General features: G+C 68.0%; 7 protein-coding genes across 7 annotated transcripts; 3 read left to right on the forward strand and 4 right to left on the reverse strand.

The window, feature by feature from the left end:
- Positions 1-23: 23 nt before the first annotated feature.
- RHOBADRAFT_47658 (uncharacterized protein) lies at positions 24-1,254 on the forward strand (the record flags this gene model as incomplete). The annotated part of the gene is made up of 5 exons (XM_018415027.1): positions 24-92; positions 165-537; positions 616-801; positions 894-1,015; positions 1,141-1,254. Coding segments are annotated over 5 exons (864 nt in total), but the record flags the coding sequence as incomplete, so codon positions are not given.
- Positions 1,255-1,560: 306 nt separating this feature from the next.
- RHOBADRAFT_65791 (uncharacterized protein) lies at positions 1,561-4,451 on the forward strand. The gene is made up of 9 exons (XM_018418776.1): positions 1,561-1,753; positions 2,017-2,109; positions 2,422-2,790; positions 2,923-3,124; positions 3,204-3,280; positions 3,348-3,778; positions 3,871-3,977; positions 4,046-4,154; positions 4,282-4,451. The coding sequence occupies exons 1-9, from the start codon at positions 1,628-1,630 to the stop codon at positions 4,304-4,306; spliced, it is 1,539 nt and encodes a 512-aa protein (XP_018267751.1). The 5' UTR covers positions 1,561-1,627; the 3' UTR covers positions 4,307-4,451.
- Positions 4,452-5,054: 603 nt separating this feature from the next.
- RHOBADRAFT_19175 (uncharacterized protein) lies at positions 5,055-6,907 on the reverse strand (the record flags this gene model as incomplete). The annotated part of the gene is made up of 5 exons (XM_018412473.1): positions 5,055-5,256; positions 5,352-5,602; positions 5,684-5,958; positions 6,035-6,434; positions 6,503-6,907. 5 exons carry the CDS (start codon positions 6,905-6,907, stop codon positions 5,055-5,057), a joined length of 1,533 nt encoding a protein of 510 aa, XP_018267752.1.
- A 3,236-nt stretch (positions 6,908-10,143) lies between these two features.
- On the forward strand, positions 10,144-13,370 carry RHOBADRAFT_30884 (uncharacterized protein). Its single transcript, XM_018412932.1, has 6 exons — positions 10,144-11,220; positions 11,307-11,555; positions 11,669-12,544; positions 12,642-12,947; positions 13,016-13,108; positions 13,189-13,370. The coding sequence occupies exons 1-6, from the start codon at positions 10,162-10,164 to the stop codon at positions 13,246-13,248; spliced, it is 2,643 nt and encodes an 880-aa protein (XP_018267753.1). The 5' UTR covers positions 10,144-10,161; the 3' UTR covers positions 13,249-13,370.
- A 1,272-nt stretch (positions 13,371-14,642) lies between these two features.
- On the reverse strand, positions 14,643-18,058 carry RHOBADRAFT_56528 (uncharacterized protein; the record flags this gene model as incomplete). Its single annotated transcript, XM_018418389.1, has 8 exons — positions 14,643-14,700; positions 15,565-15,629; positions 15,721-15,933; positions 16,006-16,128; positions 16,207-16,937; positions 17,010-17,194; positions 17,269-17,667; positions 17,751-18,058. 8 exons carry the CDS (start codon positions 18,056-18,058, stop codon positions 14,643-14,645), a joined length of 2,082 nt encoding a protein of 693 aa, XP_018267754.1.
- A 402-nt stretch (positions 18,059-18,460) lies between these two features.
- On the reverse strand, positions 18,461-19,793 carry RHOBADRAFT_56529 (uncharacterized protein). The gene is made up of 5 exons (XM_018418390.1): positions 19,617-19,793; positions 19,377-19,524; positions 19,114-19,306; positions 18,594-19,028; positions 18,461-18,530 (listed from the first exon to the last, which is right to left on the reverse strand). The coding sequence occupies exons 1-4, from the start codon at positions 19,774-19,776 to the stop codon at positions 18,603-18,605; spliced, it is 927 nt and encodes a 308-aa protein (XP_018267755.1). The 5' UTR covers positions 19,777-19,793; the 3' UTR covers positions 18,461-18,530; positions 18,594-18,602.
- A 1,451-nt stretch (positions 19,794-21,244) lies between these two features.
- RHOBADRAFT_56530 (uncharacterized protein) lies at positions 21,245-22,809 on the reverse strand (the record flags this gene model as incomplete). Its single annotated transcript, XM_018418391.1, has 3 exons — positions 22,480-22,809; positions 21,717-22,397; positions 21,245-21,645 (listed from the first exon to the last, which is right to left on the reverse strand). Exons 1-3 carry the CDS (start codon positions 22,802-22,804, stop codon positions 21,245-21,247), a joined length of 1,407 nt encoding a protein of 468 aa, XP_018267756.1. The 5' UTR covers positions 22,805-22,809.
- Between the last annotated feature and the right edge of the window lie 125 nt (positions 22,810-22,934).

The following is a 22,934-nucleotide window of genomic DNA, read 5'->3' on the forward strand; positions in this document are numbered from 1 at the left end:
GCTTCGCGTGCCAGCTCGCACAGCGCGGCGCTCACGTCACCATCGTCTCGAGGAGTCAGGCCAAGCTCGACAAGGCCCTCGCGCTCGTCAAGGTGCGCCCCTCTCGCTCCCCTCCTCCCCGACTCGTCGCATGCCCTCGCCTGACCCGCTCGACCCTCGCACAGACGCACCGCCAATCCCCGTCCCAGATCCTCCAAGCCTTTGCCTGTGACCTCACCGACCCGTCCGCCGCCGCCTCGACCCTGCGCTCGGCGTGTGCCGCCCACGGCGGCGCCGCACCCGACTCGCTCTTCGCGTGCGCCGGCGGTGCCGTCCCGTGCCTGTTTGCCGACATGGGCGCCGACGAGCACTGGCGCTGCATGGAGTGGAACTTCCGCACTTGCCTCAACACGGTCCACGAGGGCGTGCGCGCCATGAAGGCGGCCGGGCCGAGCGCGGCGGGCCGCAAGCGCAGCGTCGTCCTGACGAGCTCGGTCCTCGCCCTCATGAGCTTCACGGGCTACTCGAGCTACTCGCCGAGCAAGTACGCCATCCGCGGTGCGTCCCCCTCTCTCCCTTCCTCTCGTGCGCGCTCCCGCTGGGACCGCCGACTGACCCCTCGCGCGCCCCACCCAGGTCTCGCCGAGGCGCTCCGCAACGAGCTCCTCCTGTACGGCATCTCGGTCCACCTGTTCCTCCCGGCGACCATCCTCTCGCCCGGGTTCGAGAACGAGCAGCGCCTCAAGCCCGCCCTGACCAAGAAGATCGAGGGCCCGGACGAGGGCTTGTCGCCCGACGCTGTCGCCAAGGAGCTCATCAAAGGTGCGCCCGACTGTTCCCTCTCATTGCCCTCGAAGCGTGCACCTGACTGACTCACGCCGTGTGCCCCCTCTCGTCGCCCTCGCCGCACGCAGGCCTCGAGCGAGGCGACTTCTACATCACGTACGAGCCCGTCGGCCACATGCTGCGCAACTCGCGCGCCATCACGCCGAGGAACAACGTCCTCGGCGACGCCTTCTGGCACCTCGTCGGCACGGTACGTCCCTCGACTCGCTCTTCCTCCCCATGGCAGCCTTGCGGCGCACCCCCCTTGTATTGCCCTCTGCCTCTCCCGGCGCCGCCTGACTCTTTTGCACACCCTCCTGCCCCTCTCGAGAGCAGATCGCGTTCCCGGTGTGGCGGTGGATGTCGCCCGACGGCGAGGTCAAGAAGGAGGCGCGGCGACTCGCTACTGCCGCGGCTGCGGGTGGACAGGGCGAGCGGGTCGAGCGGTGAGGCGAGCCGATGCAGTGCAGGGCTGTTCGCTCCCTTGGTCGCACTCGAGAGCGCGAGCAGCCAGAGAGAAAGGCGAGCCGGTGCTGGCGCTCGCTCGGCTGCTCGGTGCGCGGACCGCTTGTCGCACCTTTCGCGCGCTCTCTCGGCGGGCGCAGCGGCTGGTTCGATAGCACAGTCATACTGTCGTCGAGGAGGCTAGCCTCGACCAGGAGCGCACAGGGGGTGGCCGAGGAGAGGGCCGCGGCCGGCCCTCGGACAGTCGGTCCGCGTCACGCCAGCCTCTCGCCCTCCTCCTCCCCATCTCCCCTCGTCTCAGGATCCAGCTACAGAGACCCACCCGCTCCAACACCCACCCTCCCTCGCCCGACTCACCATGAGCGTCCCCAACGAGAACAAGACGGGCGCCGTCGTCGGCGGCCACAACTCGGACTCGGCGCAGCTCAAGAACAACACGGTCATCACGGTCGCGGGCGCTTCGGGCGACCTGGCCAAGAAGAAGGTGCGCCTGGCCGTTCCCTCCCTGCCTTGTCGAGCCGTCCGCCGCGAGCAAGGGCGGGCGAGAGGAGCATGACGCATCGGCTCGTCTCCCAGCGAGCGGAGCGAGGCAACCGAGGCACTCCGCCAGCGATGCTCGACCCTGATCGCGCTTGCGCCCCGCCCTGCGCACTCTCAGTCCCTCGTACACCGTCCCTGTACTGACCGCGTTGCTCCCCCTGCCCTCGTTCGCGCCCTCTCTCCCTCCCCCTCCCCCGCCGTCGACAGACCTTCCCGGCCCTGTTCGGCCTCTACAACAACGGCTTCCTCCCGGACGGCATCCGCATCGTCGGCTATGCCCGCACCAAGATGGACGAGGAGGTGCGCCCCCTCTCTCTCTCTCGTCTCTATGCCGAACGCGGGTCGGCGAGGGAGATCTTGCAGTGTGGGGCCTGGACGACTGTCGGCTGGATCGGGGCCAGCAGCGCATCAGCGTGCACGGCGACGGCGTCGAGCGCATGACGGCAGCGTGCGATCTTGCATCAGGCGCCACGAACACCGTCGCGCCCGGTCGAGGTCGCGCTTGAGAAGGACGAGGTGCGGGGGCCGAGGTGGAGGAGGACGACGAGTCGACGATCCAGCACAGCGCACACACTCGCACCCGATGACTGACACGCCGTTTTCACCCTGCAGGACTACCACAAGCGCGTGTCGCAGTACATCAAGGCGCCGATCCCGGCCATGAAGAAGAAGCTCGAGGAGTTCCTCAAGATCTGCACCTACGTCTCGGGTCAGTACGACGAGGACGGCGGGTTCGAGGACCTCGAGAAGGAGCTCAAGAAGTGCGAGGAGTCGTACTCGGACAAGGACGCGCCCAAGAACCGCGTCTTCTACATGGCGCTCCCGCCGAGCGTCTTTACCGTCGTCGCCGCCAACTTCAAGAAGCACAACTACTCCGAGGGCGGCATCAACCGCATCATCGTCGAGAAGCCGTTCGGCAAGGACCTCGAGTCGTCGCGCGAGATGCAGGTCGGCCTCAAGAAGGAGTGGAAGGAGGAGGAGGTGCGTCCGCTCTCGCCCGCGCCCCTCGTCCTCTCGGTCGTGTGCGGGACTTTGCTCCTGGACGGCCGGCACGTATCGCGCCCGGCCACGGTGACTGACACCTGCACCTCTTGCCGCCTCGTCGCGCCGCAGATCTTCCGCATCGACCACTACCTCGGCAAGGAGATGGTCAAGAACCTGCTCGTCCTGCGCTTCGCCAACGTCATGCTCGACGCCTCGTTCAACAAGAACCTCATCTCGAACGTCCAGATCACCTTCAAGGAGCCGTTCGGCACCGAGGGCCGCGGCGGCTACTTCGACGAGTTCGGCATCATCCGCGACGTCATGCAGAACCGTGCGTCCCGCGCTCTCTCTCGTCTCTCGTCCGCCTGACGTTCGCGAGAACTGACACTCTTTGAGGCCGCCGACGACAGACTTGCTCCAGGTCCTCTCGATCCTCACCATGGAGCGCCCCGTGTCGTTCTCGGCCGAGGACATTCGCGACGAGAAGGTGCGCCCTGCCTCTCCCCTCTCCCCTCTCTGAAAGAACAATGCCCTGACGAGCCGCCCGCCGACAGGTCAAGGTCCTGCGCTACATCCCCGAGATCAAGCCCGAGGACGTCCTCCTCGGCCAGTACGTCGCCAAGGACGACAAGCCGGGTTACCTCGACGACGAGACGGTGCCCAAGGGCTCGATCTGCCCGACGTTCGCCGCGTGCGTCGTCCACATCAACTCGCCGAGGTGGGAGGGCGTCCCCTTCATCCTCAAGGCCGGCAAGGCCCTCAACGAGCAGAAGGCCGAGGTCCGCATCCAGTACAAGGACGTGACGCAGGGCATCTTCAAGGAGATCACGCGCAACGAGCTCGTCATCCGCGTCCAGCCCAACGAGGCCGTCTACCTCAAGATGAACTCGAAGGCGCCCGGCCTCGCCATGCGCACCGTCCCGACCGAGATGGACCTCACCTACAAGCGCCGCTTCTCCGACCTCAAGATCCCAGAGGCGTACGAGTGCGTCGCACTGTCTTCCTCTGTCTCCCGAGCGGCATCGTCGTCGCCGTCGTCGAGGACGTCGGGCTCACCCAGTTTCTTCCCCCGAGCAGGGCCCTCATCCTCGACGCGTTCAAGGGCGACCACTCGAACTTTGTCCGCGACGACGAGCTCGACATCGCCTGGAAGCTCTTCACGCCGCTGCTGCACTGGATCGACAGTGCGTCCCCGCCACCTCATCCTCCTCCATCCCGGCCCTCACTCACCGACTCTGGACTTCTCCCGCAGACGAGAAGCCCAAGCCCAAGGAGTACGCGTACGGCGCGAGGGCTCCCGACGAGTTCGACGAGTTCAGGCGGTCCAAGGTCGGCTACGAGCGCAGCGAGGCGCCGTACAGGTGCGTCCTCCCCTCCTTTCTACTCTCCCTCCCGCCCTCTCCCAATCCCAATCCTCCTCTCGCCCTCTCGTCCGCCTCGACCGTCTATGCGCACGATACTGAGACCCTCTCGCACGTACACCCGCAGCTGGCCCTCGACCTCGGTCCTCTAGACGGCTCGCCCGGGGTTTTGGCGCGGTCAAAGTTACAGCCGCGAGTCGGCAGCATGACGAGGTGGTGGCGGTTGGGAGGGGAGCACATCGAGGAGTGTACAGGCTCTGTCTACAACGCAATGAAGGAAGTGTCCCTTACCTCGACAACCAGCCCGTGAGAGCGAGCGAGAGGAGAAGCTCGTCTAGAGAGCAAGATTGGATCGTGCTCTCAGCGCTCGTCGCTGCGTCGTCGTTCTCTGGAAGACTGTCGACAAGGGCACATGGCGATCAAGAGCTGTCTTGCGACGTCGAGAGCGAGCGAGGAGAGCTTGCAAGCGGTTGACCTTCTCAAACGCAAGCCCGTCTCGGCTCGCCGCTCAAGTACTCTCAAGGCTACACGGGACAGCGCGCCTCAGCTCTCGGGCCTGGAAACAGTCGAGCCTGAGCCAGAGTCGACGAGAGAATGGAAGGCGAGACGGTTCGAGGAGGCTCGAGCGCAGGAGCCGAGCGAGCGAGGCGCTTTCCCAGCCGGCGTACAGCTTTCCTTGCCACGTCGCGCACTCTCAGGGGCGCTCGTAGACTCTCCAAGGCTGGCGCGGAAGGAGGAGGTACGGATCACTGCGATGCAAGGTGCGAGGAAGGACTGCGGGTGCGAAAAGGGAGCGGTACAAGGAGGTACAACGGCGGCACGACCCGAGAGTCTAAGCGTCTAACGCTGTAGGGAAAGCAGATCTCTAGACGAATCTAAGTCAAAGGGAAACCGTCTCGCTCAAACCCACTGGCTCGAGCGCCTCCTGACCTGGGTCGCCCGGCCGAGGACGAGCAGCGCGCACCCAGCGACGGCCATGCCGCCGCCGAAGCACAGCGCCGCGACGTAGCTGCCGTCGGTGGCGGCGAGGAGCGCGCCGGCGATGGGCGAGCCGATAAGGGTCGCGAGGGCGACAAAGAAGAAGCCGATGCCGGAGCGCAGGCTGTAGACGACGACGCGAGGGGGACGGTCAGTTTGTGTTGGTATCGACGACGACCCAGGATGGCGGCGAGAGAGAAGGAGGAGAAGAGGACGCACCCAATCTCGCCGGCGTTGTCGGCCAGGCTCATGAAGCACGCCGCCGACACGGAGATCCACCCGCCCTGGGCGAAGCCGAACAGGACGAGCCAGACAGCGAGGCCGGCCGTTGACGTCGCGGCCCTCATGGCGAACGTGAGGACGGCGACGAGGGCGCCGAGCGGGATCGCCGTGTTGAAGGTGCCGAGGCGGTCGGCGACGAGGCCCGAGCCGATGCGCGAAAAGAAGGCGACGGCGTTGATGATCGAGAGCTGCATGACAAGACGCGTATGCGAGAGTCAGTAAGACCTCGAGAGCGCCTGGGAGAGAACGAGGGAGGAGAGAAGGCTCACGGCGTAGGTGGCGATGGGGCCCGGGCCCGAGTACTCGCGCGCAAAGAGGCCGACGTAGAACAGCGGGATGAAGCACGACACGTAGACGCCAAACACGCCGAGGCACACGAGCCACGCCGAGGGCTGGCGCACGATCTTGCGCAGCGCGGTCGCGAGCGAGGCCTGAGCGGGCGCGCGCGACGGCGACGGCGACGACGGGAGCGCCTGCGACTTGACCTTGCGTGGCCGGATGATGCAGTTGGCGATGACGAGGAGGCCCAGCATCATGAAGCCGGCTGCAGAGGAGGCAAAGGGGTCAGTGTCGGGTCGACGAAGAGAGAAGGCGACGGTCGAGGCTGACGGAGGACGCACCTGCCCGGACGGCCCACGCAAAGCCCTTCTTCTCAAACATCTGCCCGAGGAGGACCGGGAAGACGACGGCGCCAATGGCGGTACCGCTCGCGGCGATGCCGACGACGAATGCGCGCCGGCGGCGAAAGTAGGTGCCGAGGATCGATAGGCAGGGCGAGAAGAAGAGGCCGAGCGACAGGCCCATGATGACGGCCTGGCACACGAAGATGGTGGCGAACGACTCGGCGAACGACAGGCCAAAGATGCCGGCGAGCCAGCCGACCGTGCCGAGCGCGAGTTGGTACCGGAAGTAGCCGCGGTCGAACAGGACGCCGGCGCCGAACGCGCACGAAAACGTGATGAACAGGTGCGCGCTGCCGATCCAGCTGATCTGACTCGTCGTGTAGGCGGCGAGCTGGTGCTGCGTGCGAGCCGATGGAGGGTCAGTACTGCGTCTCGTCGAGAGAGGGAGGACGGGGCAGGACGCACCGTGGCGTAGTAGCTCATGAACGCGCCGAACGAGTTGGAGAAGCCGAACGTCGTGAGGAGGACGAGCGTGCTGCCGGCGACGCAGAGCCAGGCGCGCAGCCCGCCCTCGGGGAACTCGTCGACGTCGGCGCTCGGGCCCTCGCGCTCCTCGCCGGCCTTCTCGGCGTCGCCCAGTGCCGCCCCCTTCTTGTCCCCGCAGATGGATGGTGCGGGCGAGCCGACCCGGGTAGGGGCGTCCCACTCGTCCTTTTCGAGGATCGAGAGCGGGCGCGAGGGACAGGGCGTGTCGCCGCTCAAGGTGAGGGCGGACGACGAGCGCGACGAGGACGCGGGCGAGGTCGAGCGGCTGCTCGAGGCGGACGGGGTCGACGAGAGAAAGGGAGGGAACGCGATCGGGTCGGCCATGTCGGGCAGGCGGGAGGCGGGCGAGGAGGCGGAGGTGGAGAGAGGGTCCGAGGGCGAGAGGGCGGCGAGGTGGACCGCGGCGTGCGTTGCTCGAGTCGTGGGTGTCGTCGTTGCTGGCAGTGAAGAGCAGGAGCACAAGCGAGGGCGAGCACGAGCACGCTGTGCAGCTTTGCCACGGGTTGCCGTCTCCAGAGCAAACGAGGGGTCTCCACACTCGACGGCGAGGACCCGGCAAGCCGTTGACGTTGCACGCCTGGGGCAGCGATGCGGGCGTTGAGGACCACAGGCAGAGAGAGCGAGTGCGCGAGACCGTCTGTCGTGGTCGAGTAGGAGCGGCGGCGAGGAGGAGAAAGCTGGCGGTGCGGGGAAGGTGCTGTCGCGGCGGTGCGACGACGGCACGCGCTGCAGTGGGCGCGCCAGCAGCGAGGCCGCCCGGCTCTTGCCTATCGAGTAGGCGCAGCTGCGTCGAATGCAGGAGCAGGTGTGGACGAGAGGGAGAGGGGAGCGAACAGCGGCGCGAGGAGGAGCGTTCGGTCACTCGCTCCTCGAGTCGGGTGCGCTCGGGTGGTGAGCGGATGCAGTAGATACTCGCACGCAGCCACTAGCTAGTCCAACGAGCGCAGAGCGAGGCGTGGTCGCCTCGATCTTGCTGCCCCGCTCCGCTCAGCTGCGACCGACCTTCGCTGGCTTGCACCTCACCTCGCACCTCTCGTGGAGCTCCCAAGTCTCGCGCAGAGTGCACCTACGACCTCGCACCACGACCCCACGCGCGCACACCGCGTCCACCAGCTCTGGGCGGCCCCTTCTCGCCCTCTCCCTGTCGTCATCTCCCAGTGTGCGTCCCACCTCGTCCCTCCCCTCGTGCGAGGCCGCGCGCAGCACCAGCAGGGACCCACAGCTCACCTTGCCATCCCCCTGCCCCGCCCCACCCACCTGCGCCCCTCGCCGACCTCGCCCCCACCGCGTCGCTCCACCTCGCCACGATTCGGCCGCACAGTCCCCGCGTCCGTCTTTGCTCGGCCTCGACCTCGTTCCACCTGCACCCGACCACGCACCGACACGCACCCTCGACTAGCCGACCGCGCACTCCACCACTAGCTCGCAAGGTGAGCTCGCCGTCTCGCTTCCCCTTGTCCCCCCTGTCCCCGACCCGTACCCGGCTCAGAGCCCGCCGAGCGGACCTGCGCCGCGGCCAGTACCCTCGACAGACCTCTGTGGCACCTCACGTCTCACACACTCGCGTTCCCGCACTGACCTCGCGATCCTCGCGCCTCCCGTTCCAGCCACCCCCGCTCTAGACGCCTCGGATCGCCATGTCGTCCCCGGCCGACTCGAACAAGCCCGCACCCGCGCCCACCACGAGCACCGCCAACCCCAACAAGAAGGACGACCCGCCCAAGAAGGCTGCCGCCACCTCGGCCGGCTCTCGCCCTCGCCAGCAGGGCGGCAACCGCCGCTCCAACTCGCGCGGCGACGCCAACAGCGGCGGCGACGTGTCCCCGACCGACGACCGCAAGCCTCAGCACGGCGACCGTCGTCAAGGCGGCGGTGGCGGCGGGCAGCAGCAGCACCAGCGTCGCTCGAGTCGCGGCGGAGGGTCCCAGGGCGGCGGCAGCGGCGGCAACCGGCGCAACAGCGGCGGCGCCCAGTCGAACCAGCAGTATCAGTCGCAGCACCGCAACAACCCGTCGACCAACGAGAGCCTGTCGAACCTCAAGAACCTCATCTCGGACATGCGCCAGGACGGCCCGCACTCGAGCTCCGCCGGCGTCGGCGCCGCCCACGGCTCGCCCTCGTCGTCTCCCGCTCGCTCGCGCAGCGGCGGCGCCCACCACCGCAAGACGCCGTCGTCGGGCCAGGTCCCGCCCGCCATCAACGCGCCGCCGCCCTCTTCGGCGCCGCAGCTCGCCCCCTCGGCGCTCAACCCGAACGCCGGCGGCTTCCACCCGGGCTCGCTCGGCGTCATCAGCGACATCAACGAGGGCCTCGTCACGCCGACGGCGTCGCGCTTCGACCTCATGACCAACACGCCGTACTCGCCGCCCGGTCAAGCCGGCGCGCCCTCGCACGACATGCCCGGCTTCGGCGCCGCCTACCCGTACTCGCCTCAGCAGCAGCAGCAGGCCCAGCAGCAGGCCCAGCAGCAGGCCCTCGCGCTCCAGCAGCAGCAGTTCCAGCTCGCGCAGCTCGCCGCCGGCATGAACCCGGCCGTCGCCGCTGCCGGTCTCGCGCTCGGCGGCGCCGGCACCGAGGCGGGCGAGCTCATCGCCGAGCAGCTCGCCATCCAGCAGCAGCTCGCGAGCCTCAAGCTCCAACAGGAGAGCCTCATGGCCCGCTTCGGCGACATGCAGGCCAACCTCCTGTCGCAGCCGCCGCCCGGCGTCGGCCAGCAGCAGCAGCAGCAGCAGCAGGCTCCGCCTCCTTCGGGCCCGTCCGGCCAACACCGCCGCGTCTCGAGCACGTCGGGCCCGGCCGGCCAGGCGGGCCACCAGCGCCAGCCGTCGGGCGCCATGGGCCAGTTCTCGTTCCCGGCCGGCGCGTCCGCCGGCGCCGGCGACTCGTCGTCGCCCGCCGCGAGGGGTCACGCTCGTCGCCTGTCGGCCCAGAACGCCGCCGGTCAGGGCATCGTCCCGCCGCCGTCGCAGCAGCAGCAGCAGCAGGCCGGGTCCGGCTTCGGCGGCGGCTTCCAGTTCCCGCCTCGCGCCGGCGCCGGTGTCGGCGTCGGCCCGCCCCAGGGCCAGCAGGGCACGCCGCAGCAGCAGCGGTACGGCGGCGGCGGCATGGGCGGCGGGTACGGCGCCGGCCTCGAGGACGAGTACGGCAGCGGCAACGACAGCCCAAGCCAGGGCCGGCAGATGGGCCACCAGCGTCGGACGAGCGGGAGCATGGCGAGCCAAGGGTGGAGCGCGACCATCGGTGCGTCCTCGTCGTCCCTCTCTCTCTCTCTCTCTCTCTCGCGCCCCTTTTCCTGGACGACGCCCTGACCTCCTCGTCCCTCCTCGCCTGCAGCCCAGAACGGCACAGCCAACCTCGCCGAGGCGCAGGCGCACCTCCAGGCGCTCGGCGCCTACCGTGCGTCGGCCGGTCACGGTCGCGTCCCGTCGTTCGGCATGAGCGCGATCGGCCCCGGCGGCCAGGGCGGGCCCGGCCAGCTCGCCATGGCGGGCTACGGCGGCGGCATTCCGCAGCCGGGCATGGGTCCGTACGGCGGCGGTGGCGGCGGCGGCGGCGGTCCCGGCGGGCACAACTCGCAGATGCGCAAGACGCTCTTTGCGCCGTACCTCCCGCAGGCGAGCATCCCTCCCCTGCTCGCCGCCGGCAAGCTCGTCATCGGCACGCTCCGCGTCAACAAGCGCAACCGCAGCGACGCCTACGTCGCGACCGACGTCCTCGACACCGACATCTTCATCTGCGGGTCCAAGGACCGCAACCGCGCCCTCGAGGGCGACATTGTCGCCGTCGAGCTCCTCGACCCGGACGACGTGTGGGGCACCAAGAAGGACAAGGAGGAGAAGAAGCGCAAGAAGGAGGAGCAGGCGTCGTTCGACCCGCGCACGGCGCGCGACCTGCGCAAGCAGGACAAGAAGAAGGACGACGTCGAGGTCGAGGGCCAAGGGCTCCTCCTGTTCGAGGAGGAGGAGGTGACCGACGAGCAGAAGCCGCAGTTCGCCGGCCACGTCGTCGCCGTCCTCGAGCGCGCACCGGGCCAGCTCTTCAGCGGCACGCTCGGCGTCCTGCGCCCGAGCTCGGCCGCGACGCAGCAGAAGCAGGACGCCGAGCGCCGCGAGCGCGAGGGCGTCGACCTGCGCGGCGGCGGCCACCACCCGCACCGCCAGATGGCGCCCAAGATCATCTGGTTCCGCCCGACCGACAAGCGCGTGCCCCTCATCGCCATCCCGACCGAGCAGGCGCCGGCCGACTTTGTCGACAACCCGGACAAGTACCAGGACCGCCTCTTCGTGTCGTGCATCAAGCGCTGGCCCATCACGTCGCTGCACCCGTTCGGCCAACTCGTCGAGGAGCTCGGCCCAATCGGCGACATCGAGACCGAGACGCTCGCCCTCCTCAAGGACTGCAACTTCTCAGCCGAGGACTTTGCCGACAGCGTCACCAAGTGCCTCCCGCCGACGCCGTGGTCCATCCCCGAGCGCGAGACGCAGCCCGACGTCCGCCGCGACCTGCGCGAGCACCGCGTCTTCACGATCGACCCCGAGACGGCCAAGGATCTCGACGACGCCCTGCACGTCGTCAAGAACGACGACGGCACGTACGAGGTCGGCGTCCACATCGCCGACGTGTCGCACTTTGTCAAGGTGCGCCGCCGCCGAGCTCCTTCCCTCCCTTGTCTCGCCTCGCCCGGACCCTGAGCCTGACCTTCCCCCCACCCACCCACTCGCAGCCCAACACGCCCCTCGACCGCGAGGCCCGCAAGCGCGCGACGACCGTCTACCTCGTGCAGCGCGCCGTGCCCATGCTCCCGCCGACCCTGTCCGAGGAGCTGTGCTCGCTCAACGCCGGGTCCGACAAGCTCACGTTCTCGGTCATCTTCACCATGTCGCCCGAGGGCCAAGTCGTGTCGACCTGGTTCGGCAAGACGGTCATCAAGTGCGTCCCTTCTCTCTCTCTCTCTCTCCTTTCGCCCCTCGTCGTCATGAGCGCGCATCCTGACGAGCCTGTGCTCTGTCCCGCAGCTCGAAGGTCAAGCTCGCCTACTCGGACGCCCAGGCCGTCATCGACACGGGCTCGCTCCCCGACGGCAAGATTGACGACGCCGAGTTGCGCGAGGGCGTCGAGGGCGACGTCAAGATGCTCGCCAGCATCGCCAAGCACCTGCGCTCGCGCCGCTTCACCAACGGCGCGCTCCGCATCGACAACGTCAAGGTCTCGTTCGCGCTCGACGAGTTTGGCCTGCCGATCGACGCTCGCGAGGCGGTGCGCAAGGAGGCCAACGAGCTCATCGAGGAGTACATGCTCATGGCCAACATCGCCGTCGCCGGCAAGATCGCGTCGGGCCTGCCGGACCAGGCCCTCCTGCGCCGCCACGAGTCGCCGATCGACCGCCGCCTCGAGGCGTTCGTCGCGCGCATGAAGAGCCTCGGCATCGACCTCGACTCGTCGTCGTCGGGCTCGCTCATGGCGTCGATCGCCCAGGTGACCGACCCGGAGGAGCGCCTCACGCTCCAGCACCTCAGCACCCGGTCGATGCTGCGCGCCAAGTACTTCTGCACGGGCACGCTCGACATCTCCAAGTACGGCCACTACGCCCTCAACGTCCCGCTGTACACGCACTTTACGTCGCCGATCCGCCGGTACGCCGACGTCATGGTCCACCGCCAGCTCGAGGCGGTCCTCGCCGCCCAGGCCGCCGGCACGCCCCTCGACGCCCGCTTCCCGCTCGACGTCGAGAGCGTGTCCAAGGTCGCCGCGACGTGCAACATCAAGAAGGACGCGGCGCGCCAGGCCCAGGAGCAGTCGCAGCACCTGTTCCTGTGCGTCCTCATCGACGACCTCACCAAGCGCTACGGCCCCGTCATCCGGTACGGCACCGTCATCGGCGTCCTCGACCAGGCGTTCGACGTCCTCGTGTCCGAGTTTGGCGTCGAGAAGCGCGTCCACGTCGACCAGATGCCGACCGAGGTGCGTCGCCTCGCATTTCTCCTCTCTCGCCCCCCTCTCTCGTGCCCCCTTTCTTGCCTTGAACCTGACCTGACGTTCTCCCGTCTCCTGCTCGCAGAGCACCCTGCACGACGAGCGCGAGAACACGCTCCAAATCTTCTGGAAGAAGGGCGTCGACGTCCTGTCGTGGCTCGCCGAGACCAACCAGGACGAGCACCTGCAGCGCCTGCGCTCGGTCGCCAAGCACCATTCGTCGCTCATGGAGGCCGACAGCGGCAAGGGCGACGCCGAGCAGGCGCTGTTCGACGACGACGAGGACGAGGACGAGGGCGCGAGCTCGGCGACCAAGGCCGCACACGGCAACGGCTCCGTCGCTCGCGAGAAGCGCGTGCTCGAGACGGAGCAGCACAAGAAGAGCAGCCAGGTGCGCCCCCAGTTCGCTCGTCGCCCGTCCTCCCTACTCTCCCTGACTTTGTCCTTTTCGACTCGCAGCGCGCGCCCTTGCGCTTCAACGGCGTCTCGACCGAGAACGGCCACGCCTCGCAGCTCATCAAGACTCTCGACCACGTGCCCGTCGTCGTCTCTGTGCGTCGCCCTCTCTCCCTCTCCCTCATCGTCGTCGTCACGAGACGATTCCTGACCTCGATTTCGCCTCTCGCTCGCAGGCCGACCTGAGCAAGAGTCCGCCTGTCATTCGCGTCACTGCCTGCTCGCCTTTCGCGTGAGGCGACGCGTCTCTTCCCGCCCATCCTCTTGTAGCTTGTACCCCCTGCGTCCTCCCTCCCTCCTCTCTCTCTTTCCCTCTCCTCTCTCGTTTCTCTCCTCTCGCCTGTGCAGGATACCTCGATCAAAAAGTGTCTAGGCCGTCGAGAGTATGCCTGCGAGCGAGAGTGTGCCTTCAAGTGGCTGCAAGTCGGCGGAAAGAGTGGCGCCCGCTAGAGAGCGCACTTTCTCGACGTTCGCTTCCTTCTCGCCCTCGTCCTCTCCTCGGCCCGGGTCGGCTCGAGAGCACGCAGAGGAATGAGGACGACACGGTCGTGCAGAAGAACGGCCACGCAAAGTTCAGACGGGACCTGCAGAGAACGCGAAACGACGGACGGGGATTCCGAGGAGGAACGTGCGCTGGACGAGCCGCGGGCTGACCTTCCGCCGACGAGGGCGCACATTTCGAGGGCACGAGCAGCTTTCTTCAGCTTCAGCTAGGCTCGCTTTATTTCGGCCGTTTTCTCTAGCTTTGCGCGCCGCGACTCGGACGCTCGAGCAAGAAGGCAGGAGAGAAGTTGTCGCTCCTCAGCGGATCGGACCATTCTCCTCGTTCGTAGCGCGACGCTCAGTCGACCGATCGAGTCGTCTGCTTGACGATCCCGTCCTTTGCGAGAGCCGCACCAGCGACCGAGGAGGAGAGCAAGGAAAGACTCGCTTTTCGGCTGCGAAAGTTCTCCTCGTCGTTCGGCGCTCCCGTCCCATGGGTGCACAGAAGCACGAGCGTCCATGCAATTCAAGGGGTGCAGGATCCAATCCACGAGAGGCGAGCATGCCGGCCGACGTCGACACGCGAGTCCGTGTCGCGAGGGCACGCCGCTGCTCTCGCTCTCGCTCTCCGAGTCGCTCTCGCTCGGCGCCCGCACTGGAAGACTCGGGCGGCACTCGCTCAAAATAATCGTGGCGAGACGCATCTGTCGCAGGCAATGCGGGCGAGACGCAGCTCGAGCGCGACCTTCTCCTCGTCGTCCTCCTCGAGCGCAGAGTCGTGAGCGCGAGCTCGCTCTGGCGGGACGCTCCGCTCGTAGGCCATAGCAGACGGTGTCTCGCGCATCTCGGCTGCAATTCAACGTGGCTCGAGCGACCGTGAGCGGCGCGAGAGCTGTTTGACGCGATCGAGCAAAGCCAGTCTGGTTCGAAACGCACGCTCGAGCGCACGGATTTTCGAGCATAGCGCCCTCTGCACGCTCGCCGCGTTCGCCGTTCTACTCGCATGGGTATCTGAGGGTCTAAGAGTAGGCGGGACACACACTCGGCGATGCGTGAGCGGGTACAAGTCGCGAGGAGGCGGGTCGACGTGGCGCGCGCGCGCTCCTCGTTTCGCTTTCGCTCGCTCTCTCGCCTCGGCTCGTCGCACTTACGGCGCGCCTTTGCGCTCAGGCATGCAGTAGAAATAGCTCGAGTCGCCCGTGACCCTCCCGAGTGCAAGCGGGGAGTGAGACGAGGAGGAGGAGGGCGGATGCGAGTGACCCGATGCGTGCTGCGTCTTTTTGCAGAGGAGCGCAGAGTTGTGAGCGCGCCCTTGCGAGAGGGTCCTCGACTCGGCTCCATCCTCGATCACACGTCTCGGTAGGTCGCTCGAGAGCAAAGCGGACCCGAGAAGAGCAGAACTGCGAGCTCAAGCGCGACCTTTTTCCGAGTTCGACGCGCCTCGCAACGGTTGCGCCCGACGGCGAGGCGGATCCTGCGTTCTGCCTGACAGGCCAAACGTGCTCTTTGCATGCTCGCGAACGTTCTTTGAGGAGAGTAGGGCTCGATGAGCCCGTCCGCATGTCAGACCCGACGAGAAAGCTGAAGTTGAGGAGGTCGCGAGCCAGGTCGAGCGAGACGTGTCACGCCGCCGCTACGCTACTGGCTTTGAACGCTCGGAAATGACACATAGCCCGAGCAGAGGCCTAAGCAAGTGCACGAGCGAGCGAGGGCTGGTCTCGAGTCGACGTAGTCGAGCCTCGCCCGCCTTCGCCGCTTTCGCCTTTTTGTCTTTCCTGCTGGCTCTGCTCGCTACTTGGGTCGCGCAGCTCTCGAGTACCGAGTGAGCGCGAGAGGGAAAGCGTTTGCAAGGTGCGAGGTGGGTACAGATGCGAAAGGAGGACAAACGCGACAGAAGATCATGCACACGAACCCGAGTCGAACGAGGCCAGCGTCCTCAGCTGACAGTGCACTCGACAGGAGCGTCCTCCCCCTCGGCCCCGTCACCGCGCACGACGAGACGCACGGCACGGCGAGGGCGCGGGACGCCTCCTCCTTCTCCTCCCTCCCCTTCTCTCGCCTCGACCGACTCGTCCTGCCCGTCGTCAAAGGCCGCCGCACCGCGCGCAAAGAGCAGATTGAGGAGCTCGTCCCGCTGTAGACGCACGAAATCGTCGTCAGTGGGTGCCCGCCGAGGCAAAGGGGGCGAGGAGGACGGCGAGAGAGAAAGAGGGGTTCGAGCGCACCGTGATGCCGCCGAGCCCGCCCATACCCAGGCGCGAACGGCGGTCGGTCTCGCCCGAGGCGTTCCGACGCTTGATGCGCTCGACGTCGCGGACGAGGTTGGCGCGTGACGCGGCTGCGGCGTCGGTCGTGGGGCCGAAGAGCTTGGGCGTCGAGTCGATGCCCGAGATGGCGACGAGCGGAAGGCGAGGATGCGGCTGCATGACGTTGACGACCTGCTCGAGGCGACCGAGGCGTCAGAGACAGTGCGAGAGAAGAGAGGAAGGCAAGAGGAAGAGAGGACGGACGTCGTCGTCGCCCTTGTAGATGGCCTTGATCTCCTCGGACTCGCGGTCCCAGATGAAGAAGTTGCCGTCGTCCGAGCCAGAGATGACGAGATCGGGCGTGAGGAAGTTGACGTCCTTGACCGTCTGCGAGGCGAGGAGAGACGTAGGTAAGGTAGTCGGACAAAGTGGCAGAGGAGAAAGGGAAGGAGGAAGACGGCGCACCTGCGTGTTGGCCAGGCCGGTGTAGTGCTTGACGGGCCCGACGAGCGGTGCTTCAGGATGGTACATCGGCTCGCCGGCGTACGGGTCGTCGGCCGGCTCGTCATCGTCGCCTTCCAACGCCCAGCCGTCCTCGTCGGTCGACGCCTGCTCCCCCTCGCTCAGCTCGTCCGGGCCCTCGTCCACCTCTCCCTCCGACTCTGCGTCCCGGGAGCCGATCGACCCGCCGACCGCCGCCGGGCCCTGCCCCTCAACCTCCTCCCGCGCCCGCTTCGGCGGCTGCGACGGCCCGACGGTCGGCGACGACGGCGCTGCGAGCGTCTGCGGCGCCGTCGTATCCCTCGTGCGCTTCGCCGGCCGCTCGACGGCAGCGGGTCGGACGCCTCCCTCGACGCCAAAGACCTCGTCGTCCGACTCGTAGTCCGACTCGTCCTCCTCGCGCTCGCGCTCGCGCCCGATGCCCTTGCGCTCCTCCTTCTCGTCGGCGAGCTCGAGCTCCTCGACCGTGTCGGCGTCCGTGTCGAACAGGTAGATGCCCTTGGCCGAGTAGCTGACGAGGAGGTCCCTCGGGCGGGTCGGCGACAGCTTGGCGGCGACGATGTGGGCGTACGGGTCCGGGTCGTCAGGGAGGCCGAAGCGGCGGACGCACTGCGTCAGGGACGACGAGGGCGAGAGGGACGAGGGAGCAAGGTGCCAGTCGCGCTGCATCGTGCGGCCGACCATGCGTCGGTCGTCTGCGGCGAGAGGGTCGTCAAAGCTCGGCTCGAGGGGAGGAGGAGAGACAGGGAGAGGACATGGCGACGCACGAAGGTAGGCAAAGGGCGACGTGCCGGCGACGACGAACAGGTGCGGGCGCATCTTGCTGATCGTGAGCGAGTAGAGCGACAGGCCCGGGCCGTACGACACGAGCGGCGGCGGGCACGTCGAGTCGCCCGGGTCGTTGTCGAAGCGGTTGCGGCGGCAGACGTGGTGCGTGCGGAGGTCGTGCTGCCTGCGCGTGTCGAGGAGAGGGAGCAAGACGGGTCAGGTCGGGTGCGCAGGGGACGGAAGGGAGAGGGGGCGCACCTGACGGTGCCGTCCTCGGCGCAAGTGAGGAAGACGTCGGACGAGGCCTCGGTCGCGATGCGCTTGACGCGGTCGGTGTGGCACCGCAGGACGGTCGTGCACGCCGTCGACGGCTCGTGGTGGACCCAGGGCTGGTGCGGCGAGTCGGGCGGTGGCGTGACGGTCGACGGGTTGAGGCGCGGGTTGGTCGTCGACGACAGGTCGTACACGCGCACTTGGGCGTCGGCGGCGCAGCTGATGAGGCGCGAGGCGAGGTTGGGGGCCCACTTGAGCGAGAACACGTTGCCGCGGTGGCCGGTCGCGATCGTCTCGGCGAGGCCGTAGCCCGGTGCGGGCGAAATGACGGGGCCGTTTTGCGAGTTGTGCGGCGTGTCGAGGCCCGGCGACCAGATGCAGATCCTGCAGAAGAGGGAGAGGGCGGAGGGAGGAGAGGTCAGCTTGGTGGGCAGGGGGAGGAGGAGAGGGAGGGGAGTGGGGCGCACTTGGTGTCGTCTCCTGCGGTTGCGAGCCTTGCCTGGTTGCCGCCTTCCTCCCAGGCCATGGCGTTGACGCAGCCAGTCGAGCCGTACGCCTCGCGCACGACGCGGTGGCCGCCGCCCGCAAAGGTGCCGCCTCCTGCGCCCGGTCCCGGCGGGTCGCCGAGGTGCTGGAGGATGTCGTAGCGGGCGAGCCAGCTGGGCGAGGTGACGAGGCTGCTGTAGGCTGGCGAGAGGTGGCGATGTGGGGGAGAGAGGGCGACGGTGCCGAGCGAGAGGAACGGGTTGTCGTCGAGGCCGGTCGCCGGCGCCATGGTCGTCGAGAATGAAGGTACACAGGCCGGCGCGGGAGCTCGGCGGGGCAGCTCAGCGGCGAGAGGGGCGAGGAGTCGAGGTGGAAGCACGCTCGCGCTGATGAAGTCAGGCTCGCCTCGCTCTCTCTTCGCTCGCCGCACCGAGCACCTGCTGAGCTTTCGACGCGCCTGGTGCACGTACGACTGGCTGGTGGGCTTTCCTCACCCGAGAGCAGTGGCCTTTGGCGAGCTTTCTCTGCCTCTCTTTCTCTCTCCCTCGAGCGCTTGGTGCGACGACAGTGGCGCTACAGTCGCAGCGAGGGACGACGCGAACGAGCGCATCTGTCCTCGCGGCGAGCCGGGCCAACAGAGACGGCGCGCGAAGTGGAACGAGGAGCGAGGACGAACGCGCGAGCCAAGGCGGTCGAGGCAACGGCGTGATATGGCAGCTCGCTCGTGCGGCTACAGCTCTAGTCTATGTGCATCGTCGAGTCTGTGCGAGGATCGAGTCAGTCGCCGCAAGGAAGAAGGAGAGGGAAAGGGAGAGCGGACGCACCTCGAGTCTCTATAGGTCCCTCCACGACTCGGTGTCGCCGAACCGCTTGGCGACGACGAGCTTGTCGACCCTGCGCGCCTCGACGCCGTCGAGCCCGTCGCGCTCCCACTCGTCGTGCGTCCACCCCTCGGGGATGGTCGGCAGCTCCTTGTCGGCTGGCCACTTGCCCTGGCGCCGGGCCGCGACCGCGCCGCCGTACTCGAGCCACGTGCGCACCACCTTGGGGCCCGCCGCGCGCAGCTTGAGCGTGCGCTCCCAGTTGGCGCGGTCGCCCTCGTGCGACCCGAGGCCGCTGAACGACAGCACGCGCGCCGGCGGGATCGTCAGGCGCGAGCCGCGCAGCTTGAAGCACAGGCGGAACAGGGCGACGCAGCACAGCTGGCGCTCCTTCTCGCCGCGCTTGGGTGCCATCGTGAACCGCGACGTGCAGTACATCTGCAGGACGGCGGGCGAGAGAGGTCAGCTTCGGTCGGCGAGGGAGGGAGAGGGGGGGCTGAGAAAGAGAGGTGGCAGGACGCACCCACTTGTCGTCCCACGAGAGGATGCTCGACTCGATCTCGTACGCCGCACCAAGCGGCACCTCCTTGAAGAACGAGAACGACGTGCCGCCGAGAGGCGACCACACGCCCGACGCGAACGCTGGGCCGATAAGTTCGAGGCACATGCGAAACCGAGCCGCGTCGGACACGTGGGCGTAGGTCGAGTTGGACATGCTGCGCAGGTGGAAGGAGAGGCTTCAGCTCGGTGCATGGGAGGGAAGAGGAAAGGCGAGCGGGGACGCACTGCATGTTGTAGTCGGCGTCGCCGAGCGTGACCCGGCCCTTGGTGATGCTCTTGACGGCGAACGGGTCCCGAGCGACGGCGAGCGCCTTCTCCTCGCCCCCACGGGTCCACGACCGCCAGTGCCACTCGGGCACCGTCTTCCACACCTCTGCGCGCGCGGAAAGCGAGGGTCAGCGCTCGAGGCTCTGCGTGAGGCGGGACGCGACCCGGGCAGGGGACAGAGAGAAGACGAGGACGCACGCAGGTGCCACGCGAACGGCGCGTTCTTCCAGTTGAGGACGAGGAGGACGGCGATGAACTTCTTGAGGAGCGACGGGGTCAGGCCGGTCGAGCTGAGCAGGGCCCACACGCCGGCGCCGACGGCGACGGTCGAGGGCGAAGGAAGGTGCAGGACGCCCATGACAATGGCGGAGCTGGACGAGCGAGGGCGAGTGAGAGGAGGACGACGAGCAAGGTGGCCGAACCGGACGGAGCGTCAAGAATGAGCGCGCCCGAACGCCGACGCCCAAGGGGAGGCGCTTGTTCTTTTTCGACTTGTGCACTTTCGAGGGCAAACTCTCGCGGAAGCGGAGGACGGGCTGCGAAGCTGGAAGACGACGACGACGAGTTAAACTGAACGACGGCGTTTGCTGGAGAGCGTGATTGTCTATCAGAGGAGAGAAAGAGAGTGCGAGGAACGACGAGGAGGGAACTGAATGCGAGGGGGGTTGCGAGGAACGTGAAACGACGACGACGACGAAAGGGACGGAGAGAGGGAGAGGGAGGGAGGGAGAAAAGGGGAAGAGGCGAGAGAGACCGGCTCCATCGACGACGCGAAGAGAGGGTTCGAGGACGACGACGAGGTCCACCTGGGATCCACCGTACCCGCCATCTCGTGCTCGTCGCTCCTGCCGCCCCGTCCCACCCACCCGACTCGGCTCGACTCGCCGACCGACCGAGGCCCGCCGCACCGACACGACGACGTCGACCGCCGAAAGACCCTCGAGCGCGCTCGAGGCGCTCCTGCCGACCACCGACCGCACGCTCATCAGACCGGGAGAGAGAGAGAGAGCGACGACACAGACCCAGAGGACCGAGAGGGGGAGAGAGAGAACGAGAGAGAGACGGCGAGAGAGAGCGCGCCGCAGGTGACGCCCGCACCTCGACCCGAAGGAAGAGGTGGACGCCGCTGACGAGCCCGCACACCTCGACCCTGCGCTCGGTCGCCCAGCCACAGCATCGATCACCTGCCCGCCAACGCCGCAAGCCTCGAAGCTCCCGGTCCCGCGCTCGCTCAACCCGCACGCGCAAAGCCCAGAAGAACCGCTCGGACGCCCGAGGGCGGAGCAAGGCTCGACAGGTGGACTGGCGGCAGGGAGAGACGGAGGAAGCGGGTGGGAGCGACGAGTGCGGACGAGGACAGGGAGGGATGCGCGTGCAGGGAAGGGGGAAAAGAGGCGGGAAGAGAGGGTGGTGGTGGGGCTGCCGACGAGCGTGCGTGGGCGTCGTGCGTACTCGGTCTCGAGTAGTCTCGTCTCGTCTCGTCTCGCCTCGCGAGAGGTTCTCGGTCGTGGGTCGTGCGTGCTCCTCGTCCTGGGAGAGCATGTGCGGAGGGATCGGGAGGTGCTGGAGGGTGACGGGGTCGGGGCGTGTGCGGGTGCGTGTCGCGCTCGCGAGAAGGGCGAGAAGGCGACAGGTCGTCATGGTAGGCGAGGGAGCGAGTAGGGGGATGAGGACGAGGAGGAAGGGCGGAGGAGGTGAGACGAAGGTCGTTGGTGTCGGGGACTGCGCAAAGATGACGAAGAGTCAGGTCCCGGGCGACGACGAGGAGAAAGAGAGAGAGAGAGAGAGCGAGTGGACGCACCGAGTCGTCGTCGAGAACTCGTCTCTCAGCACGACGCCGTGACCGGGCCGTCCTGGAGGAAGCTCAGGTCGAGGAACGCCAAGGCCGACTCCTCGGCGCCGTCGTGGTGGAAGACGGGCTTCATGAGCTCGTCGGCGCCGTCGTCGCACAGCTCGAGGCCGTTGGCGCCGCCGTCGAGAGGCGGGAGCGGCGGGAGCTTGGCGCCCTTGGCCCAGTCGGACCAGACGGGCGACACGTCGACGCGGTCGTCGAGCTCGAGGTACGACTCGTTGGCCGGCGGCGTCGAGGCGATGTCGCCGTCGACGAGCGACACGGCGTACGACGACGACGACGACGAAGAAGAGGACGAGGTTGCGGCCGAGGCCGAGGTGACGCCGGGAGAAGGGATCGAGGGGCCCGACGACACAGGGTCAGGGACAGCTTCCGCTGCAGGGATAGGTCGACCTCGCGTGCTACGAGGCGAGAGCTGCCCGTCGTCTGTGTCGTGCGTGCGTCACCTTTCGGGGCGCCGGCGGTCGTCGTCGAGGAGGAGGAGGGGGAGGTGGAGGAGGGGGACACCGAGGTGCGGCGGAGGGTGGTCGAGGTCGTCTTGGGGGTGCTCGTGGTCGAGGTCGAGGTCGGGCCGGCCGACGCGAGGCGGCGCTGCCGCTCTCGCTCCTCGACGTAGGCGCGCTCCTCGGGTTGCGGGAGCGGGCACAGGTTGGGCGTGTCGAACGCGAACGTGGGCTCGAAGCCGACGGGGAGCGGGGTCGTCGTGCCGGAGAAGGGGGACGAGAAGGGGGCGTCGGGCGCAAAGTGGGCGAGGCGGGCGAGCTTGGCGTCGGCGTCGTCGAGACGGGCGCGGAGCTGGGCCGTCTCGCGCTGCTCGTGGTCGAGCTGGGCGCGCAGCTGGTCATCGTCGTCCTCGAGGTCGGCGATGCGGCCCTGGTTGTCGTCCGACAGGACGCTGAACGCGCGTTGCGACCTCGGCGGCGCGCCCTTGACGTGCTGTTGGTGCGACGCCGACGATGCCGACGACGACGAGCCCGAGGTGGCCGGGGCGACGATCGGGGGCGGTGCAGCGAACGTCTGGGGGACGGCGACGCCGTTGAGGCGCAACAGGTTCTCGAGCTCGAAGCAGCGCCGTTCGAGGAAGGCCGTGTGCTCCTTCTTGCGGTCGCGCGAGGCCTGCGCGGCGTCTGCGAGGGGAAACGAGGCGGTGCAGGTGAGCGAGGTGGACGGAGATACGCCCGAGAGAGGGGAGGGGGAGGGGGGACGCACTGCGGTTGCGGATCATGCGGGCGACCCTGCGCTGCTCCTTCTCGGCGGGCGAGAGGGCCTTGTGCGACTGGGCCGGTGGGTGCTGTGCGCCGTGGACGATCATGTCGGCTCCAAGTGCGCCGCCATTCAACTGCCCGGGCCGCGACCGCTTGGAGCGGGCAGCAGGGAGCTCGCCCTGGTCGTCGTCGCCGTCGTCGTGGTCGTCGTGGTCGTACCCGTGGTCGTAGTCGCCAAAGGCGGGCGCGTCCGACAGGCGCCGCTTGGCCGTGGTGCGACTCGGGGCTGCGGGCTGGGCGGGGGAGCCGGCGGGGGAGAGCGACTGCATGCGGGCGGGCGACGAGGCGAGGGGCGTGATGGACGGGTGCGCAGGCGGGACAGGCGAGATCGGACGAGGTTGGCGAGGAGCCCGCGGCTCAGGAGGCGGTGGGTCGAGTGAGAGAGGGAGGGAGGAGGGA

Source organism: Rhodotorula graminis (assembly GCF_001329695.1).
Source record: "Rhodotorula graminis WP1 unplaced genomic scaffold RHOBAscaffold_20, whole genome shotgun sequence".
NCBI lineage: Eukaryota > Fungi > Basidiomycota > Microbotryomycetes > Sporidiobolales > Sporidiobolaceae > Rhodotorula > Rhodotorula graminis.

What these genes read in the sequence shown, in the direction of transcription:
- RHOBADRAFT_65791 (XM_018418776.1), top strand. Translation starts at nt 1,628, where the DNA reads ATGAGCGTCCCCAACGAGAACAAGACGGGCGCCGTCGTCGGCGGCCAC. An exon ending in CCGCGACGTCATGCAGAACC is followed by an intron (nt 3,125 to 3,203) that starts GTGCGTCCCGCG and finishes CGCCGACGACAG; the next exon opens with ACTTGCTCCAGGTCCTCTCG. An exon ending in AAGATCCCAGAGGCGTACGA is followed by an intron (nt 3,779 to 3,870) that starts GTGCGTCGCACT and finishes TCCCCCGAGCAG; the next exon opens with GGCCCTCATCCTCGACGCGT.
- RHOBADRAFT_30884 (XM_018412932.1), top strand. Translation starts at nt 10,162, where the DNA reads ATGCGCAAGACGCTCTTTGCGCCGTACCTCCCGCAGGCGAGCATCCCT. An exon ending in CTCTCCTTTCGCCCCTCGTC is followed by an intron (nt 11,556 to 11,668) that starts GTCATGAGCGCG and finishes CCCGACGGCAAG; the next exon opens with ATTGACGACGCCGAGTTGCG. An exon ending in ACGTGCCCGTCGTCGTCTCT is followed by an intron (nt 13,109 to 13,188) that starts GTGCGTCGCCCT and finishes TCTCGCTCGCAG; the next exon opens with GCCGACCTGAGCAAGAGTCC.
- RHOBADRAFT_56529 (XM_018418390.1), bottom strand. Translation starts at nt 19,776, where the DNA reads ATGGGCGTCCTGCACCTTCCTTCGCCCTCGACCGTCGCCGTCGGCGCC. An exon ending in GCCGTTCGCGTGGCACCTGC is followed by an intron (nt 19,525 to 19,616) that starts GTGCGTCCTCGT and finishes CCGCGCGCGCAG; the next exon opens with AGGTGTGGAAGACGGTGCCC. An exon ending in TCTCGTGGGACGACAAGTGG is followed by an intron (nt 19,029 to 19,113) that starts GTGCGTCCTGCC and finishes GCCGTCCTGCAG; the next exon opens with ATGTACTGCACGTCGCGGTT.